Source organism: Temnothorax nylanderi, unplaced genomic scaffold (assembly GCF_030848795.1).
Source record: "Temnothorax nylanderi isolate EJ_2023f unplaced genomic scaffold, tnyl_v1.0 TNYL_tig0032_pilon, whole genome shotgun sequence".
Lineage (NCBI taxonomy): Eukaryota > Metazoa > Arthropoda > Insecta > Hymenoptera > Formicidae > Temnothorax > Temnothorax nylanderi.
Window position 1 is genome coordinate 784,230 of NW_027249094.1, and position 20,810 is coordinate 805,039.

A 20,810-nucleotide genomic window follows, 5' to 3' on the forward strand; every position below is an offset into this window, starting at 1 on the left:
AAATCAATGCGGAGATTCGATACCTCGTTTTATCGAACCACCAAGTCGCGCACGGACTCGCGACAAGACAAACTGTATTGATAAATCTTCAACAAAGAAATTAATATTATGTCTTTTAATAATTTTCAATATTCGATGATTTTCTTCTGCGAAATTTTGGGGGGGGGGATACTTCTCGAGCGCTACACGGCATGGATTATAATCGGTACTGTGATTAAACAAAGAGAAGCGATTAAACAAAAAATACACAATTTGTAATTTATGAAACGCGACGCGATATTAACTAGCTCTTCTTTAAATTAACAATATGTAGAATATTTCTTTGGATTTGCACTGGTTTAGAAATAGATTCTCACAGTCATAGTGAAATGTCATGATATTTCACGTATTACGGAATTTTTCGGAATGGATTCCAATCGGAATTGTTTAGCTATTTCCAAAATTTTTATTGTGTTTTCTAGGGAAAACACAATTTCGGAATCCACTCCGAAAAATTCTATAATACGTGTCCAGATTTCTATATTGATTTAAGGGATTGCTTCGTTCGAAAAATGTCTTAGAACCAGTCTGGTGAGTTAACAAGACACATACAAATCACATTTTTCGTATAATAGATTCAGAGAAGATAGGCCTTGCAAAATGTCCCTTGGAATCTTGTTTTATTGTTAGAGGTTTATATTGCGAGATAATTCAAAATACCTTTCAGGTATTTTTGTCATTAATGCCGCATTATCGAGAAGACGTTTTTACCTAAGAAAAACTTTCAATATAAGATAAAATCGCAAACCAAAACAGCATGTTTCTGCACTATAAATACTTTGTAAATTTTACATCTAATGTTATGTGTGTGTGCGTGTGCGCACGCGTGTGTGTGGGACTACGTGTTACTTATCTACGCTGAAAGCTACAAAAATAGAGTTGAAAGAGTTTCGAGCTAAATCAGACAAGCGAGACAGACAAGAGTCAAAACAGGTTGCAGTTCAGAAGAATGCTTAAAAGACCTCTTAGAGGACCATTTTTCGACAATTTTTCCAAGAATGTCTGTAGTCGCCTCGAGCGACGTAGAAATAATCCGTAAAAGAGATTCCATTTCTTCTTCAGTAAATATATAAAAAAAGATTTGATGTGTATTGGAAAAATTTATTATATTGTCTTATAACATTATGTAATATTTATCTACTTGTCAATGAGTAACACATTATTTGTTTCTTTTTAATAAACTGCTCAGAATTCAGCTGTTAAATTATCTTTCAAAAGAAGATAATATTATTTTCTCTCTTTCATAAAAATAAAGTGTCGCATTTTATCACACGTGACAATTTATACTAGCATGAAATAAAATTAAGATTATAATTATATAAGATTCTTGATGGAGAATAGAATTATGCAATGAGACATCATCATAATCAAATTATCCGTAACCTGTCAAAATTTCGCGTGTCAGAAGGAAAAGGGAAAGGAAAACACATAAGAAAATGATGTGTACGAATGACAGGGGGAATAAATCCGCGAGAAAAGAAAATAAGAAACGGAGAAAGGAAGTGATACCGGGACCGCACAGGGCGAAGGACGAAGATGGAAGCGACGAAGAAGATGAGCGTAGGTCGATGGATCGAATGTAGAAGGAGAGGAAAGAGCTGGAAGAGCGAAAAGAGACGGCAAGAGGGCGGACGGACAGGGAGGGAAGGGTGAGACGGGTAGGGGGACCAGAAAAAATCCGGGGATTTACGCGGAAAGGGCAAAATATTCCCCGCCCAGGCTTCATTCAGCCTCCGATTACGGGGTGGCTTTGGGTGAAAAGCACGCGCTCCCATTGGCCGAGGGGCTAATATGGCGGTGTTAGGGGTTGCAAGGTGGGGCTGGTGTACGCGATATTAAGGGCTGCTTTCATGTCCGACGAGCCAGTGCGTGGTGCGCCGTCGATTGACGCATTTTCCGTCGAGAAGGTGGAGAACGAGGTTCGGCATTCCTCCTGTCTCTCCTCATTCCCTATCTTTCTTTCGTTCGCTCGTTTCCTTTCGCGCACCCTCTTCCGCCTGGACCGCACTCGACTCGGCGGCAGATTCAATTTGCGCGCGTGCCACCCGGGACGAGAGAATCTATGATTTGCCAGTGATTATCGTGGATCAAGGACTGCCGTTTTTCGTATTGCGATTTATTTGCGAATCGCGGGAGCTTACGTCAGTGATTTCTTCGAAGACGAACGACTCCTGCCTCTCAGATATGGCCCAGACTTATAATCAGAAGAGAAATGTGTACAGCATCGATCAGATATTGGGTCACGCCAAGGATGAAGGTACGGCAAAGTGTCTTTCTTTCTTCTTTTAGAGAAACGCGCGCAAGTTATTTCTATGAGTGGACTTGGATCATTCAGAAGCTCTCTATGTTCTATGTTAACCGACATAATTTTCTTAATTATAAAACTACTTTTCATATTAATAGAATAACGAATAAATAAATACACATTTTATTTTGATTACATTTACAAATCAAAATGTTGAAATTCTAATTAAAAATACATTTAGTATTCTATTACGTATAATTATAACAAAATTTTGAGAAACAAAACAAACAGTTATTAATTCAAGTAAAGTTAAACGTAAATATAACTGCAATGTAATTCTAATTTTTGCTCTGACAAAGTTAGAGTTTAATACACAAATGTTTTGTTTTTAATCATTGTTATAGTCAATAATGATTTTAATCGTAGATATTTATTATTGATAAAGTATTTTATTCTTTATCGCATTTCATTGTTTATCATTTCGCATTGTATAAAGTGCTGTTTACTTACATAGCAATAGTAAAATCTCAAAGACAAAAATCTTGCTATTTAATGTTGTTCAACTTTAATAACTTTGTTAATTTCATTTTTTTTTATCTCTGACCTATCGTTTCTATTCATACCTTTATATATAAATTTTAAATACATTTACAAATATTTTTTTGGCTGTTCATTAACTGATCGATTGTATATATTCTGACTGAAATGTACAACGCGTTTAATATAATGATATAATCACGTTTTCTTTCACGAAACGATCGTAATCGCCGTAAGGTTGATAATTTCACTCGCTCTCAGAATACTTGACTTGTCAACAAGGAACTCCATTACAGATTTTATTACGCTCTCTTTTTTCACTGTAATAAAATAGGCTGGACAAACACTCGCATAAATAACGAATAAACAGGCAGCATTGCAAACTTTTATTTATTAAAGTTCGGAAGAGGTTTACGCCATATAAGATGAAAACAGAATACTCATTAACTTTCGATTTGAGATGGGAATCATTAAAGAAAGTTTTAAATAAAATTTTCACCTTTTTCTGTTTCACCTTATTTATTATTTTCGTATACATTTTACGATGATATAACGCCGCTAAAATGCGATTATTATTTGATAAAACGTTCGTTATACGGTAATTATCCATATAACAATCAGCTAGTTATCGAAGTCATTAAAGATGACCTCATTTTGATATCTGATTGCGTGGTAAATAGTCTTAGAAAAAATCTTTATAGGGGGGTATATTTTCTTTATCAGAGATTTATTTATCTTTTCTTTAAAAGTACACGAATTAAACAAATTAATTATAAATGATAATATAAAGATAAATGTTTATAACTAATAAATTAGAATAAATGTATCTCTGCAAATTTATTTTAACTTGTAAGTTATAATTTTTAATCTTTAATGCCCGGGATTTTCCGTTTTAGTTCTCTTGATGAAAAAAAAAACACAAATTTACGGACAATTTTATTTTTCTTATAATCTCACTGTTTGTAACAGAGAACGTACCAATATGTAAATAATAAATTTAAAAAAAAAACGTAAATTTATTTTAATCTCAAAAGAGTTGAGAAATTCAACCAACTGTAGATTGAAAGAATTGCAAACTTCGGCACGATAAAGGGAAGATACGAATCGCATAGGAATACGCCGTTAACCTTAGGATTGTATGATTAAAGGCAACGTAACGTAATTAGGTCGTCGCGGGTTACAGAATCTGTGGCGACGATCGGTGTAACGTGAATTTACTACACGGTATATTGCGACACGCGAGTGCATGCACGTGATTAGGTTGCGAAGAGACCGCACGAACGGCGGATTGTTTCGATGCATTCACTTTTGCAGAATCGTCATGGCGTGATAAATCATATTATCAAGTTTAAAGAACTACACTGTTACGTATACTGGCTGAGCCACAGCAGTGGCTTTATAGGCAAACAAAACAATACGGCGCGATCGCTGCCCCACGTTTTTATTAAATGCACGAACCACGAACACGCTTTTGCCTTTTATTGCTCAATGTAAGTCATTTTTTCATATAATAATATCGTCTTAATAAGAAACCATTGGAAGATCGATAATTTACGTCATAAACTATTGAACATAAGACGCTATTTCTGATGGCTATTAAACTTCAAAAAAGTAATAAAAAGTATTAATTACCTTAATTACATCTGTAATTAACTTAAATATTTAATTTTAAGTAAATTTAATTTAAGTAAATTTTAATTAAATAAAATTATTATTTGTGTGATGATCAGTTTAATGACCACTTAAAAATTAACCAAATGCGATAAATAATGTTCTTTTTGACACTTCTGTTAAAAAGTTGGCTTTAAGAAGGTGGTAGAATAGCATAGTAAAGAGCTTTCTTATTAGATTTATACACGTGTTTATTACGGATGTATCGTGCAAGTGATCGTTCTCTGATGATTCTGATTTTTAGATTGCGATAGATTTTAATTGCAACGATTGAAGGGTAACATTGTTTTCAATGTTACAATCTAAAATGATCAGCTCGATGATGCTTTTATCTTGGATTTTTCATTCTTTATGAAGGATATATTTTACTAGGAGATTTACTTAGTTTTTTATTTATATGCGATCAGTGATAACTGCTGTAACGTGAATTTACGGTACGACGTTACGACACGCAAACATCGCATATATATACTCGACGCGTATACTGTCTCTTTGTGCGGTGTACAAATATAGAAATGTTACACGTGGCGTGCAAGTACGAAATAATCGTACGAACAATGTTCTGGATATTATAATAAATGTATAAATTATTAGAAGTGCAATTTATATGTACTTGCAATGTTTGTACATTCTCAGATGAGTCGATTTATGTATCCATTATAATTCATGGCCAATTCTAAAAGCACTACTGTATGATTATTGTATATATATTTATATTTGCCATAATAATTGTAGATATTTTGTGGCTGTGGATATTTTATTGTTATATCACTGTTTTTACCATATTATATGTACACGAAAGAGAAAGAGAGAGAAAAAGAGAGTGAAAATATATGCAACATGGAAATATATATATATTACATAATTATTTATTTTATTATACGTAAAATAAAAATGTTCGACAATTTTGTGATAATTTTTATAAATGTAGGTGAACAGACACTTCATTGCATAAATTATTAAATTCGGATTATAAAATCATGAAATCGCATCTTTATTTGAGTCAATATGCAATATTACCAAATATTATTAATCTAACATATTTTATATTATCTATACTTTTTATTCAGATATAAATGTACACATAATATTTAAATAATGACGTGTCTATTTACTCGCATATTACTCAAGTATATTCAAAACAAATATCTTCTCTCTAAACTTAAGCGTATTTTATGCATTTTTATATGGAATTCCTAAGGGGCTTGCATTTTATAAATTTTCATAAACGCGCGCGTTTTACAATATTTTTTTTGAAAACATGGTCTCGTCGCGTTTTATCCCGTGGAACACTCGTGGCCGGCGTATTAACGTAAGTCCTTTTAAGGACTTTATTAGATTTTCAGCGTAAAGTCCTCGGCCACTTATAATCCGCTCCTGTCTCACGAAAGTATATTTCGTCGACTGAACGGATCGCAAATCCCTTTTAACGCTTAACGCTTAGGCGCATAATCCGCATAGATGCATAGGCGCGTAGGCGCATAGGGCGTTCTATCGGGAAGATGATCATTCCGGACCTGTCTGGTCGTACAAAAACATTTCCATTATCCTCTAATTATTGTCAAAACAAGATTTGTCTGGCCCATAATATATGTTTGTCCTTGGACCTAAGCTCCTGTTTTCTCTTCTTTAATTTGTACAGTTCGAGAAGAAATAAAGACTGAACAAAATGTCAGAAAATTTTGACCATGTTAACGCTTCGAATAAATCCTAGCGTGACAAGGATAAGTTCTGTGTTTCTCAATATTCTTAGGTATTAGTACTTCTAAATTTTCGTGACATATAATACAAATCTGAATTAAAAAATTAACAATTTCCATGAATTATATTTACTATAGATATATTAATAACAATTTTTTCGAAAAGAAGATTTCTTATACTTTTAAAATTTCCGCGTATGTAATAATATAATGAGTGCTTAAGATACGCTTACGAACACGATGCAATTATAGGAATAACACTTTAAGATAATACAATCTTCCAGGAAAAAGATCATATTGTCGTTCAAAGGGCTACGTTAATAACGCGTTTAGATACATAACATAATATAAAATCAAAGCCTTTGCTGAAATATGATAAATTACATCGACTGATTACCATGACTATTCTCTTTGTTAATATCTTTTATCAATTGTTAAAATTTATTAGTCCGTATTTATGAATTGTTGCGATTCCCCTTAATCTCTACAATTACGTGGGTGTTTTCATCGATGACTTCATGACTGCAGGCGGTTCCTTTGGCGCCTCACGATGTGATGATTCGCGACATGTGCCCGATCGGCACGGTAAATAAATTTTTAATTTCGCTCTGCGCGTCTCACCCTCTCGGCCATCCCTACCCTGCCCCAGTCGCCTGGTCCACATCAGGCGTCGGCGCATCGTAGATTTAATAAAAAGCAGTGGAGAGCTAAGCATCAAGTGGGTACTCCATTGTGCCTCAGCATAAAAACATTGAAATCTCTCTATTCAGCTTGGATTAGCACGACGATGCCTCTCTCTACACGCGTATGTGTATACGTGCGTGCGTGCGTGCGTGCGCGCGGGCTTCCGCGCGTGCACGCACACGCGTGCATACCGTGCGCCGCCGGCGGCGTGCATACGTTTTCAATCGTATCTCGGTTCATCCTATCACAACTGCTGGCTATGTATCGACATCGAAAAGTAGGATTAGCATTATTACGCACGAGTAGTAAATGCTTGTCTAATTAGTCCGCGCGGAGACGCGTAAAAGGATGTACGTGCGTGTTGCAGGGGTGGATAATCGTAAAACCTTTTCGTACGGCCTTATTACGGTTATTCGAAAAGGTTACCATGTTGCCGATTGAATTTGTTAAATTGGAGTGCTCAGAATGGCAGAAATTTGAGTTACGAGGAAACTAAGTTAACGAGGAGCCAGAGAAAAAGAAAACGAAGTACCTGGCGCAGGCAATTCTTGATATGATTAATTTGTACTATGGTCATTTGTTTGGGTACTTAAATATCTGAAATAAGAGGCTTCTGTGTTCTGGAATATTCTTACTAAAAAGGGATTGAAACAATATTTTTTTAGGCCGTATTTAAGTCCATTATTTTAAATTTACACTGCGCAAATGAAATAAATGACATTATTTAAATGTTTGCTAAATGATTTGCCAGGATTATGGTTGATTAACGAGGAATATTCGGAGCCATCTAATTTATCCATGACAAAAATTAATCGGAATTTCATTTAACATTTAATGAGATAGATTTTATTTATTAAACTGAACACTATGTTTCGAAGATGTAGTACAACGTAACGCAAAGTGATTTTGAGGGAAACGTTTACAAAGCGGATTATAATTTAATGTGAAATTTAGTCTGAGTATATGTGCATGTAAGCGGATGCAGACGGAGATGTAGCTTTGTAGTTGCTGCTTCGGTCTCAGATCGTTATCCAATTATAATAGGTATATTAATCTCAAACGCTACATATAGTTAGCTAATTAATAATTAGCCTAGTTCGCGGGTAGTAATGAGGGCACAGTCCATGTGATGGGTTTCATCAATAGATCGGCGAATGTTCGAGTTATTTACACCACGCAGACTTAATTTCCTCCATTTATATAAAATATAACCGCTGCGCGAGATAAAATAAAATGAATTTAAAGATTTTCTTATAACTGACGGATTTTGATAACGTTATTTTCTTTTTCAAGGAGAAAGACGTAGCGCCGGCTTTATGCCACTCCAAATTCTCCGCATAAAAAAGTTTGACCGCATGAAAAAGCATCGCGATATTTTGTAAAGAACCTAAGTATAGAAAGGTGCTCCTCGCAAAAGACGAGGAAGTCGGAGAAGGATCGCGCGTATCGTTCTCAAGATTACCGACACAAGGGAGGGTTCACAGAGGAATAATAAATCGCGCGGCAATTTGTTGCGCGCGTGTGTATATATACAATATATCATCGCTTCTTACAAGCGTCAAAGAGGTAACAAGGTTTATCGCGATGCTCGATTTTTACCGCTCGCATAGCTCTCGCCGTGACATTACCGCGATGTATTTTTGCGGAGATTCTGTGAGATACTTCCGCTACTTTTCGCTCGACGATACCTTCGCGACATCTCGTTAAGCGCACGGCACGATGGCTCGTTGCCTGCAAGCTCCATTTTTAAAACTCGTTACGATGAATTTATTTTTAACGCCGTCAAGTGCCTTTCGAAATTATATGCAGATCAACCGATTTGTTATTATCTGGGCGTTCGTGCAATATCAAGCGCATTGCACGAACGTTTTTCGAATATTTTTGCGCGTATCGATTTGACCATTGTAGAGTTGCAAGTTTTATGGCAAAAGTCGTTGAAATAATCGTTGTCGCTGTAATTATCTAAATTTTTGTAAATATGAGAAATAAAATATAAATAAAAATTTCATAAATGTATTAATAAATTAATCGCTACAAAACCTCCGCGAAGATTCTAGACTATTTTTTATCATAAAGTTATTTATAAACTTATCTTTTATGTACGATTAAAATCGACATACCGCGCGATTTGGTTTCTCACCTGAGACGAATCAGGCAATCTATATATCCGACTACTATGTCTACGTGTAGTTTACTTTAATGAGGCTTTAAACCCTCGTTGATATTCGCGCAAAGACAGAACGAGTGATCATGGTAGGAAATATGACTGGGGGTACGAGGCGGTCGCGATCACAGAAAGCCGGGAAGGGTATGCGTTTCACGGGGGGTGCAAGGCTCGTTGGTGTATCGTGAGAGAGAGAGAGAGAGAGACAGAAGAAGGAGGAGGGGGAGGTAGGGTGTGGGCAGTATGCACTCGTGATATTTGCTAATCACTGACAGCGACGGCTTTTAAGTACTGTCGAGCACATACGTATAATGTGCGCACTTACATTTGTAGGGTATTTCGCGGGCGTGTACACGCGGGCAGATGTATGGAGCGGTGCAAAAAAAAAAGAGAATGAAGCGCCGGGTGAGGCTTAAAAATTGGCAAATCCGCCGATCGGACGTCATCGGCGTATCGGTTATATCGGTACCGGTCGTTGTGCGGCTTAAAAATGAAATTGCGCCCGTATCTCCCCGCCGCTACCACCGCCGCCGCCAGAGTTGGCATATCAGGCAAAACGACAATTTCGTTTTGGCAACGCGAGCGATATGGCTTAATCGCCTCCCGATCGCTTCCCGCGCTCAAGTATCGGACGGTACCGTTTGACGTATACGCCCGTTTAACAGGGCGAGGATGCGCCAAATAAATTTCGAGGATTACAAATTCTCGCGTCTTACGGAACGGAAAGTTCTCCTTTTCGATTAGTTATACAAGTTCCTCCAAAATTTGATCCTAATGTCACACTACAGCGCGCATTACACGTTTGGCACGCATGTCTACGGTATAAAAATGATGTATGTTTTAGAAATTTTATATAAAATAATAATACTTATTATGAGAGAATTTATTTAGCGCAACTCTTTTATTATTTAAAATTATATTATTAATATTATTAATAAATATTCTTTGTCGAAATCTTGTGTTAGATAGTATTCTTTGAGAAAATCGCATTGAGATAAAATAGAAGAGAGAAATTGCGCTTTAGAAGTTGCGTATTGTTGATTTCAGACCACGCGACGTCGTCTGACGCTGTGGTTGATGGTGGCGATACGGAGCTCGGTCACCTGAGCGATCATCAGATCAACGACGCGCTGCACGATCCCTTGAATCTGGGTGAATCCGACCGACCGCGCAAGGTGCGAAGATCGCGAACGACTTTTACGACCTATCAGCTGCACGAACTCGAGAAGGCCTTCGGGAATACACAGTACCCGGATGTGTTCACCAGGGAGGAGCTGGCGATGAGACTGGACCTATCGGAAGCCAGAGTACAGGTGCTTTTCACGAATTCAATCATTGCAGAAAGGACCATAAGCCCATGAGAGAAAAGATATTGCAGAAATAAGTAAAATTCTTGCAAATATTTAGATAGGAAGGTAAAAATATAAAGTAAACTAGAAATTTTTAAGGCACGTGGGTTCTTAATTTGAGAAAAGAGGGATATGTGTGGGATATGGGATAGATATGGGAAGATTTTGAGTAATCTACATATATAAATGTTTAAAATTTTCTTTTATATATTGCGGGAATAAAATGCAAGAGGTATAAATAGAACAGATGTAGCAAATTTAAATGTTATAAATATTATAGCTCAAAAGGAGACAACGGGTGTCTCGTATTCCTATTGTCTTTTCAGTTATTAATTATCGTGTTTTATAAGAATAAAATATCTAGTCGCGACACTCACGATTATCATATACTTCCAAAAGATTAGCTTATGCCCATATCTCGCAATGACTGATTCAAATATTCCACAAATGCGGCTTGAGGCGAATGAGGTAAAGAAGTCCGGCCAGATTTTACCAGACAGTTGCAGAAGTATAATTAACCTTTCGTCGCTTTGACTGGACGAATTCACAAAGCCTGAGAGGCACGCGAGTGTCGCTGAGTTTTGCTCATTTGATAGTGGCAAGTTTCGTAAGTAGTTTTAATGACGAGTTTTAGATTCGGTCAGCGGAATGAAATTTAAAAGGCTAACTCGTTACTCGCACGTAATTTTGATGTTAAATATGGAGATTGTCAAAAGAATTCGAGGCAATGATGCAATAATCCATATAAGCAAAAAATGCTGTATTGTAATAACGTTCATGACAAAACATATTTGAATAACTATTAGGATACTTTGTTACTCATAATTATAGATTTATTTCATAATTCACAAAGAATTAGTTTTTTTTACATTTCTTCGTCGCGATAAAGTGATTCTATAGTACAGCGATTAATGCACAATAGCGTAAACTGATTTTCTGCACGTGCAATTTTCACGAGGATCGATTTATACGTAGATTTTGCGAAGGTTTGAGGAACGTCAAGCATCCTCGAGCGCTTGCAGAATTGCGCTTTGGCGACTCAGCCTCAAGGCACTAGTCACTTAACTAATTAGAGACTATTGTGTCGCAAAATTTCATGCTGCACGTTTTCCATCTGTAATTTTGCGAAACATACACTACGCCCCGAATTCGATGATTAATTTCATAGAAGAAGGGCTGCAGCCTCGTGCAGACTAGTAATCTGCTTTGGAATTACTTTAAACCGGCGTCCTTGAAAATTCAAGTACGTTGCAGCGATGGGGTTGTAGTTCAATCCATGATAACGGGGTATACATTGTTTCGCGATGATTTGTACTCCCCCTTCATATATCTCTTTTTAATATATGCACTGTATTAAAAGCAGATTAATTTTGGAACGTAAGAAATAATTCAGTTTTGCAATTATAAATGAATGACGTTATGTATAGAGTAAATAATTAAATTACATCAGTAAACAATTATTTGCGAAATGGTAACGATAATTCGCTCGAGTGCTGGTGAAATTAACATGCATAAACGGTATTTATACGTAAATGAGTATTGAAATGAATACATTATAAGGTCGCAACACGATCCTTAACGAATATCAGATAAAGAAAGAACCTCTTATCGATTTTCTTTTAAGAAATACTCTTGAATCGGTGCGTTCTTGAATCGAATCACCCGATTCGATTGTTTTATTCCGACGTATACGACAAAGAAACTGTCGACAATTTTAGAGGAGGCGCGCACGCACACTTGTACACGTACCTTCTGCATGTATATAACCGTGGGTGAGAGTGCGAAGGGTTGCGTGGTGCCGCCGGCGGAAGGGTGGCGATGATGCTGAAAAGAGACAGAGAACATTCCGATTGGCCCATTGTGGTACAGCGGAGCGACAATGCCGGCAATTGGCCGTCGCTCGACAAAACCGCTAAATGATCCGCCGCGGCGCACAGTGGTGCCACGGCCACTTTATTTCAATCTAGGAAATCCTCCAGTACCCCCCTCGCGCGCCCCTCCCCACCCCCCGACCCCACTCATGCGCCGATTCCAGATGCGAAATTACCCCATTTTTCGGTATTAACGGCTGGCCGATGTATCGACGATCGGGCGCGTATGGTAATGCAATCGCGAGTCGTTTCTGACGTTTCCTACACCCCGGCAGATTTGCCACCGCCGGACACTCTGGATGGAATTTTTATAGGCTACCATGCTCGTCGCGGTGCGATTTTCGCGAATTACTCCACTGCGTTAAGAAGACAATGTCTTTTCTTAATAAACAATATGTTATTTAAAAAAAGAGTTCTTTAAGAATCTTCCTCTTTTAAAAGATAACTTTATGTTAATTTAGAAAAAAATTGGTTAAAAGTTTAATAGAGAGATCATATCGAAGGTTCAATTGATAAAAGGTATATCTAAGAGTCCCAAATTCGACGTTGATCGATGTACAGATTGCGGAAACATTGCCGATTTCTATGGTAAATGGTTCGAGAGATTAATGAGGTAGAGTTATGGAAACGCGTCGGCGTTGCAAACTTTCGAGTTCGCGGTGGGTCGCTTAAATGACGCAAGGTTTGCGAGCACTTAAGCGTTAGAGGCTATTCAGGAGCGATTAAATAATTAACAGCAATTAGGCAATTGAATTTCCTGCCCCTCTCCCCTCCGGTCTCGCAACGCTGACCTCTTTCCCTCGCTTCAACGTTATTCCTCTCTTCTCTTCCTCGATGCCACTTCCTTCTCCCTGGCAGTGCACCCTCGATTTTCTCACGTTGCCTTGATTTTATTCCGCAACCCGGCCGAACTAACTCGCTAATTTGTCTCGATCCAACGGCCTGCCATGCCATAAGTCATAATTTCATTTGGTTTTCAAGTAAGTTATAATTAATGTCGTCGCGTATACGATAAACCGTAATCTTTCGCGCCTTCTCCGAAGAAAAGACTAACAAACTATTCAGATGCGAAAGAGTATGCGACCTTAATTTTACTATTAATAAATTTAATCTTCTATTAAATGGATAATTAACTAAAGACTCTCGATATTAAAATTAACCAGGTAACAAGGAAAAAGTGGGCTTTGAAAGTCAAACACGATTAGCTGCGTGCATGAGTTAACGTTATGTAAAATTCAATTGTTACGATTTATAACTTTGTACAGAATTGTTAATTAAATGTTACATAACGTTAACTCACGCACAGCTAACCGCGTTTGACTCTCAAAGCCCACTTTTTCTTTGCGTTATTTGTTAATTTTAATCTTTTGTATTATTTATAATATTAATTATGTAAAACTGCTAAATAATTTAGTATTTAGCTTAAATATTCATTATCTGTTTAGTTTATCTATATTTATCCATGGCTATGTTTTTTACATATTTAAATATATATTTACATTTTTTATATTTTATATATGTATATGATTCAGTTTTCTTTCTGTGAGAATAAAGATATAATAAAATGTTCTCTCTTTTTTCTCTATTTTTTCTTTCTCTTTTCTCTTTCACCCCCTCTTCTGGTACCCACGAAAATTCAGAATAGCTCGGGTGGAAAGCGAAAGTATTTATACGGCAACCGGACCAGCGATAGGGTCGTCAGGGGTAGACGAGAATAGAGAGCCGGAGGCAGGGGTTGCTAGTACTCAGGGGTACGAAGGAAATCAGGATAATTGTTAACAATTAGCTTAATCAACCTCGAGAGCAAGCTTTTGTTGTTGGCCGCTCTGATACGCGCGTCTGGGGTTCTCATGGGCTTCCCTTTCCTGCTAATTTTGGATCTTCATGACGTACATCTGGTATTTCGATAATTCATAATCAGTTGAAATCACGAATCGCCTCTCAACGGTTCAAATAGATTATTTAATTGCATTGAGATTATGATAATATTTTCTTTAAAGTATTCTAAAAAATTATTTTGCAATAATTGCTTAATATCTTTAATGCCAATTAATATAAAGAGATCGTGCTGAATATTTACTCTACAAAGTATTCCTCTTTGTTTTAGGTGTGGTTTCAAAATCGACGTGCAAAATGGCGCAAGAAGGAAAAGGCCTTGGGCAGAGATACGAGTTTCATGCACGTCGAGCAAGGAGGTGAGTCTAATTGTAAAAAAATTAAAATTGCTCGTGGAGACAATACCATTTTTGACAGAAGCAAAAAAGGAAACTTTTAGTAAGAAAAACTGTGTCTTGCAATTGTTAATTATTAGACATCAGATATTTTATTTTACAAAATTTCTTGAAATGTAATACGGTTTAAATATTTGTTGCCGTGTTGCATAATTGTTATTCTCAAGTGTTTCAGTAAAATAGAAAGATTTTTCGAGTTAGAAATTGGTTTGTATTTTTCTTTCCTGTTTTTTTCGCAACAGTGCATGGATTAATGTCTTTTTATTCTCTTCATTCTTTTTCCTTCTAATAGTGAAGTAATAGCAAATGCTCGTTTTCCACCACCATTGCTCCCTTGCTTTGCAGTAACAGTAACACGTGTGTTACGGTCGCTAATATGCGCAAGAGAGAACGATAGGGCGCAAGTTATAAAGGGTAGATGCAATCGACGACAATTACGTCTAATTTTAGTGTCGGTCGTCGCAGCCATCACGTGCGAATGATATAGAACAGAAACCTGGCCGATTATTTTTTCATGAGACGCTCTGCGGATAAAGCTTGTATACATCGAACGTGCGATATTAGCAGTGAAAAAAATCGAATGACTTCAGCATTGTAGTATTTCAATATCACATAATAATTATTTTTATTACGTATTTCCAACCGCGTTACGAGAATCCTAAATTTCTTCTGCGTATTAACTCTCTTTAAAAATAATTATAACAAATCCTTTTCACAGTCTCTATAAGTCTGGAAAAAAAAATTAAGATAGAGAAAGAAAACGGATTTCTAAAGTAGATAGCGTAGATTGCTCACAAACGAAGTCGATACAGTTTTCTCCATATCAGAATCTGAAGCAGCGTCAAAGGAGTAAGCAAGCTGGTCGAATCCTGTTTACAGGTGTTAACGAGCTGTCCCTTCATGCGCGGCTGCTGCAAACGGCCAGCGGCGTTCCCGGCGCGGATTCCTCGGGTCCGCCGACGGGCGCGTTTCCCTGGTTCATACCTCCGGTATTCCCGTCGCCCTGGCCACCGAGCGCGCCCAAGCTGCCGCCGTTGCACGCCCTCCTGTCGCAATACATCGGCCTGCCGTTGCCGCAGAACCTGGCGTCCCTCGGCACGATGCTCCCGGTCGGCCTGAACCCGAGCTCGTCGCTGAACCACAGCAACGTGAACGGTCACTCTCTGGGCGGCCACTTGCACGGGCACCCCCTGAATCTCGGGGTGCAGAGCATACCGCAGAACCTGAGCTCGAAGAACGACAGGGAGGAGGATTCGGCGTCGTCCGACGACGAGATCAGGAAGCAGAGCGCGGAAGTGCTGAGAGTGAAGGCGGAAGAGGCGCTACGCAAGGCGGACAATTAACTGTGAGAGCTTACGGATTTTTGTAAATACAAAGGAACCTCCTCGGTTCACCCGAAAGAGCCGTTTGATACCAACGTAAAATTTTCGCTCGGCCGTAAACACCCGCGAACCTATAGTATCCTGTATGCGTCAGAAGTTTATTTCGCGCTTGTCAGGCTGCAAAAGAGTATGAATCCGTGTCGTTCGTACAATTCGGTAGGCACTTTAATACGCGATGTATCCCGGAAGGAAACGCTTTTGCCAATGGATTCTAAAGTTAAGAAAAAATAATAATAAGAAAAAAAACTCTCCGTCACAAGATCTATTAGTAAAATTATTTTTGCATTTTCTTCCGGGACGCTCTGTAGGACTTGGATTCGAGTAGTATGTATTCCAGTAGAAAACAGACAACATTTGATACACATTTGGATATTTGTTGTGACGTATCGGTCGTATTGTTAATTTTGAACATGTTCGATCAGCAGCGCAGTCCAATCGATACATTGTTGAACTTACACAACTTCAGCGCCAATTAGATATTCGCGCAAGACGCAATAATAAGTTTACCAGTCATTGATGAATAATTAGTTGCTGATTGAATACACGCGGCCTTTCGACCTAGAGTTATAGAGACTCGATTATTGCAAATCGGTTTATTCAAATATGTTCTTAAATAAAAAAGCAAACTCACGGCAAACACAAAAATATTGGATTTTGAATAATATAATAATGTAACAGAGACTTTAAACGGAATAACGAATGTAATTTCTCCCATTCAGAAATATTCAGAAATATTCAGAAATATTCAACAAAACTAACAGAACAATTTGTGTTACTTTTTAATAAACAGAAAATAAATATATCATTTATGAATTATTTTTTAATATATTAATATACAAATATATATATAATACATATTTATTAATTTATGTTTTATATATAATATTATTTGTCGTTAAATAAATAACATATATATATAAATAATAAAATATTTCAGAAAACTACAGAGACCGCTAACAGTTTATACTTTATGAGGAGACATTTGATTGCTTATTTTTATTCGCGTTGCAGCGAAACATCAAAATGTGAGATTTGACAGATAGCAATGCACATAGCGCAATCATGCATTGTTATAATATAATGGGTTATGCACTATTATTTGCGTCGTAATTATTTAGCACTGCTCGAGTTGTTATTCGACGGCGACACGTAACAATCTATTTCATCGATGTCAAAAACTGATTGCGTTTTTCTACGTGAATCAACATGTAAGGGCTGATCAGACTAATTGCTGCACTGGGCTAACTATAACATCAGAATATTATATTTAATAATAAATAATTCATAAATTTGATTTAATTATGTTCCTCTACAAAAAAAATATAAAAATTGCGATATATCATATTCATCCTGTCACAACTGCCTTATCCCGTATGTAAAAGAGATAGATGAGTGCAACCGCGTAGAATTTCTTCAAGATTTAAAAGAACAAGTGCCGTACAGGATCGTCGGGGTACGTATCAAGTGAAAAGAGAGAGAAAGAGAAAGAGAGAAAGAGTGTGTAAGGAAGTTTTGTAAAATACATGTATCATACGACCATTAGATATATATCATGTATACATATGTAACATATATATCAATATAAACTTTGTGTAAATATGTAGGCTACCCATTAAGTTAAAGAAATATATTAAACCTAACGAAGAACCACACAGAACTGTATTTCTTTCAAAACTATCATCGTCTGCCAACACAACGTTGACAGTCGGAAACGATCTTTCCTCACAAAAAAACAAGTATAAAATTTGAGATAAGTTATTAATTAATTAATTACTCATCTCAAATAATTATCAGAATCGGTGCAGTTTTTAAAAAATTGGGAGAAAATTAAATAGACATATTTAAATTAATAAAGATAATGAAATTAAAAGCTAGTGAAAGAGAGAGGTGCTTGGAAGCATTAGAAACGCCATCGACTGCACGTGATCAATTTTCAATATTTATACATTTTCAAGTGTCTCTATATAATAGTCTTTACTAGCGTATCACGATTAATAAGCTGCAGGTGCCTCAGGTCCGACTCTTTCGCACCCGTCAATTCGGGCCTCAACTACTCTAATTCGTCCTGTCCGAGGGCAATTCACACGGGGGCGAGCTACAAAATCGCTTCCGCGTCATTAATCATGAAAAGATTTGGCGTATTGGCCGCGTCATTACAACGATTTCCTGAATTCCGCGCAGCTGGCGGTGCCCCCGCACAGACCCCCGGATTCCCACGGGCCCCAACGCGCCGACTGTGTCGCGCGCGTTTAATCGCGCACCCCCGCCTTCCGTCCCCTCCCCCTCCCTACGTTCTCTCCCTCTCCGTTTCACCCCGGGCTCCGCATTTTCCGCCGTCGAAAGTGAATTTCGTCCGTGGGCGGGATCGGGCGCATCCCGGCGTGAACGCCGGTAACACGCACAACGGCAATTACAATCCGGCCAATTTATCCGCGTTATCAGAAATTTATCTGTCGCAAAGGACGAAGGCCGCACGACGAACGCGAGAGTTAACGTTATCGCCTGGCGTTATCGCACGGGAAGGTAATTATTGCACCACCTGCTTGGACACTAGCCGCGCGATCCGCGCGAGCTCGATAAAACACACAGATAACGCGGCTGGGTGAATGATATTTCATTTCAAAGGTATTTTATCGAGGCTCACAGGCAACATTTTACTGTAACGGTTACTTGATAGTTTCTTCTTAATAATTTTTAGAAATAAGAAAAAAGAAAAAATAAGTAAATAAATATGTACATACATATATGTATGTATATCTCGACAGAGAAACGCAAATGGCAACGCAGGTTGTTGCGATGAGTAGGTCTTCACCTTCGTGGGTTTTTAAGCGAAGAACTCAGGACGGCGCGCTCGAGAAGCGGCGCAGACATTTTGTATTGACACATTAGGTGAAGTACGCGCACGCTTTCGAAATGCTCCGCTTACGTTTTAGCTCAACGACCGCGTCGCATAATGCTGCAAAGTTCCGCTAAATGGAACCACTAGAAGAAGGAGAAAGAAACGCTCGAGGTCCACTTCGCCCCGATTTCGTCCGTCAGACGGTATTGCTGAATTTCGGTTTCGGCCCTACAATCTCGCGTCTTTAGGATATTCGGCGCGAATATGTAAGCCTTCTTTTACAGAGAAGTTAGAGAAATAGCGTATACTGAAGAATACTAACAATTTTATGATACTAGATGAACATTTTTAAAGAAACGATCTAATGTCTTTTATATATCTTTTTGTTTTACGTTGTAAATTAATAATCTCGAAATATTTGGTATAATTTATGTATTCTGAATGTTAACTGGTTCACGTCTTTTTAAGATAAATTACAAGCCAATATTTTTTGGAAAACATAATGTTGTTATGCGTCAGGCACACATAATTGCGCTCGCATTCTCCAAAATGGAAGAAAAACGATATTTCCGGCTTTAAACGCCTGTCCGCCTGTTTCAACTGATTTCCACTAGCCGTTTCTCGCCTTTTTATAAAATGCTACTGCACAGATGAAGGATCACAGTTGAATACCACTGATCGCGATCGCGGTTGTTACGAAGGACAATTAGATTAAAAGCAGCGCCTCTCGCGGCGGCTTGAGATCCATTAGTGCCCATTGTGCCACCCCATTTACACCCCCACCGACCATCCCCCATTGCTCCATGCCCTTCTCTCCGGAACAGAGCACCCGTCTCGAAGCCAGGTACTTATTCTCAATAGTAATATGCTCACTTCATATTTCTACCTCTTCGTCCTTCAACGCTTCTGTCTGCATCACCCGACGGAGTCCCTCTTCTCCTTCCTTCCGTTCTTCTTCTGCGCAAAAATTGCTGGCAGTGATGACGTTTAAAGAGATTTTTCCGTCTTGCAAAAATTATCACGACAATATACACGTGCGAAACCCCGATATTAATGACGTAGCCCAAATGACTTCTATTAATTTATATCCATCAGTCGTGATATAAACCGACGTCGATTACATCATCGTCGATTAATCAATGACATTGATCTTTCCTTCGAGTCTATCACCATAATTTCGCTGCGTATTCGTCAACTAAATGCTGTTTAATCTTTTGCTTATTCAATACAATATACAATACAATCGTGTGATTGTACAATAAATTTATATAATAAAAATCAGATAGAGAATCAGACTCACAAAATAATCTTCCCAAACTAGGAAACTTAGGACGACAATTCCAAGGACATAAAATACAATAAAAGACGTACTTTTAACGAATAATAATGAACTATTCATTATTTTCTGATTTAAAAATATATACAACGACTTATAAATAACATAATTTTTTAACTTATTTTTAATTTAACGTATATAATATTCGTAATGCAGAAGTTGCATAGGCATATGTGGACAGCTTTATTAATAGCTTTATTTAAAAGAGCTACAATTTTACGTATTAACTTGTATAATTTAACGCGTAACTCAATATCCTTTCATTTGATATTTTGTCCATGTAAACATTGCGGCAAACATTATTATGGTTTCTACATAAACTTCGTATAAATGATTCGTGCAAAACCACAGACTAATTTGGATGTAAAGTCGAAATAATATTCCTAAGCACGCATATAATACATCCACAATAGCTGATGCTACTACAGCGGTTTTGCGTAGGTGGAGATATAATGCTTAGAATCGCATACGAAAGGTTGTGATTTTTTTCGGCGCTAATAATTCGTTGAGTGTCATTATCCGGAATTAACATTGCTTTCGCGAAATAATAATCGCTCTGCGCTGTGCGAGCATGCCCGATCTGCCGTAGTAGGATTCATTTGAAATGTTAAAGCACTTGTGTGCACAAGTAAATTTCTGCTTAGTTTTATAGTGCCAATGTTCATCTGTTTAACGTTCCGTTAATTTACGATGTAACTAATCGATAATTGTATTTTATTCAAATCATATGTATTGTTTCGGGATACGTTATTCGATCACTGA

At 37.5% G+C, this 20,810-nt stretch overlaps 1 protein-coding gene across 1 annotated transcript; it reads left to right on the forward strand.

Moving 5' to 3' along the window:
* Nucleotides 1-1,919: 1,919 nt before the first annotated feature.
* On the forward strand, nucleotides 1,920-17,520 carry LOC139770707 (homeobox protein aristaless-like 3). The gene is made up of 4 exons (XM_071702823.1): nucleotides 1,920-2,296; nucleotides 10,088-10,353; nucleotides 14,368-14,455; nucleotides 15,371-17,520. The coding sequence occupies exons 1-4, from the start codon at nucleotides 2,224-2,226 to the stop codon at nucleotides 15,832-15,834; spliced, it is 891 nt and encodes a 296-aa protein (XP_071558924.1). The 5' UTR covers nucleotides 1,920-2,223; the 3' UTR covers nucleotides 15,835-17,520.
* Nucleotides 17,521-20,810: the final 3,290 nt, after the last annotated feature.

Coding starts and splice junctions, on each gene's coding strand:
- LOC139770707 (XM_071702823.1), top strand. CDS start 2,224: ATGGCCCAGACTTATAATCAGAAGAGAAATGTGTACAGCATCGATCAG. Junction 2,297..10,087: donor GGGTCACGCCAAGGATGAAG/GTACGGCAAAGT, acceptor TGTTGATTTCAG/ACCACGCGACGTCGTCTGAC. Junction 10,354..14,367: donor TATCGGAAGCCAGAGTACAG/GTGCTTTTCACG, acceptor TCTTTGTTTTAG/GTGTGGTTTCAAAATCGACG.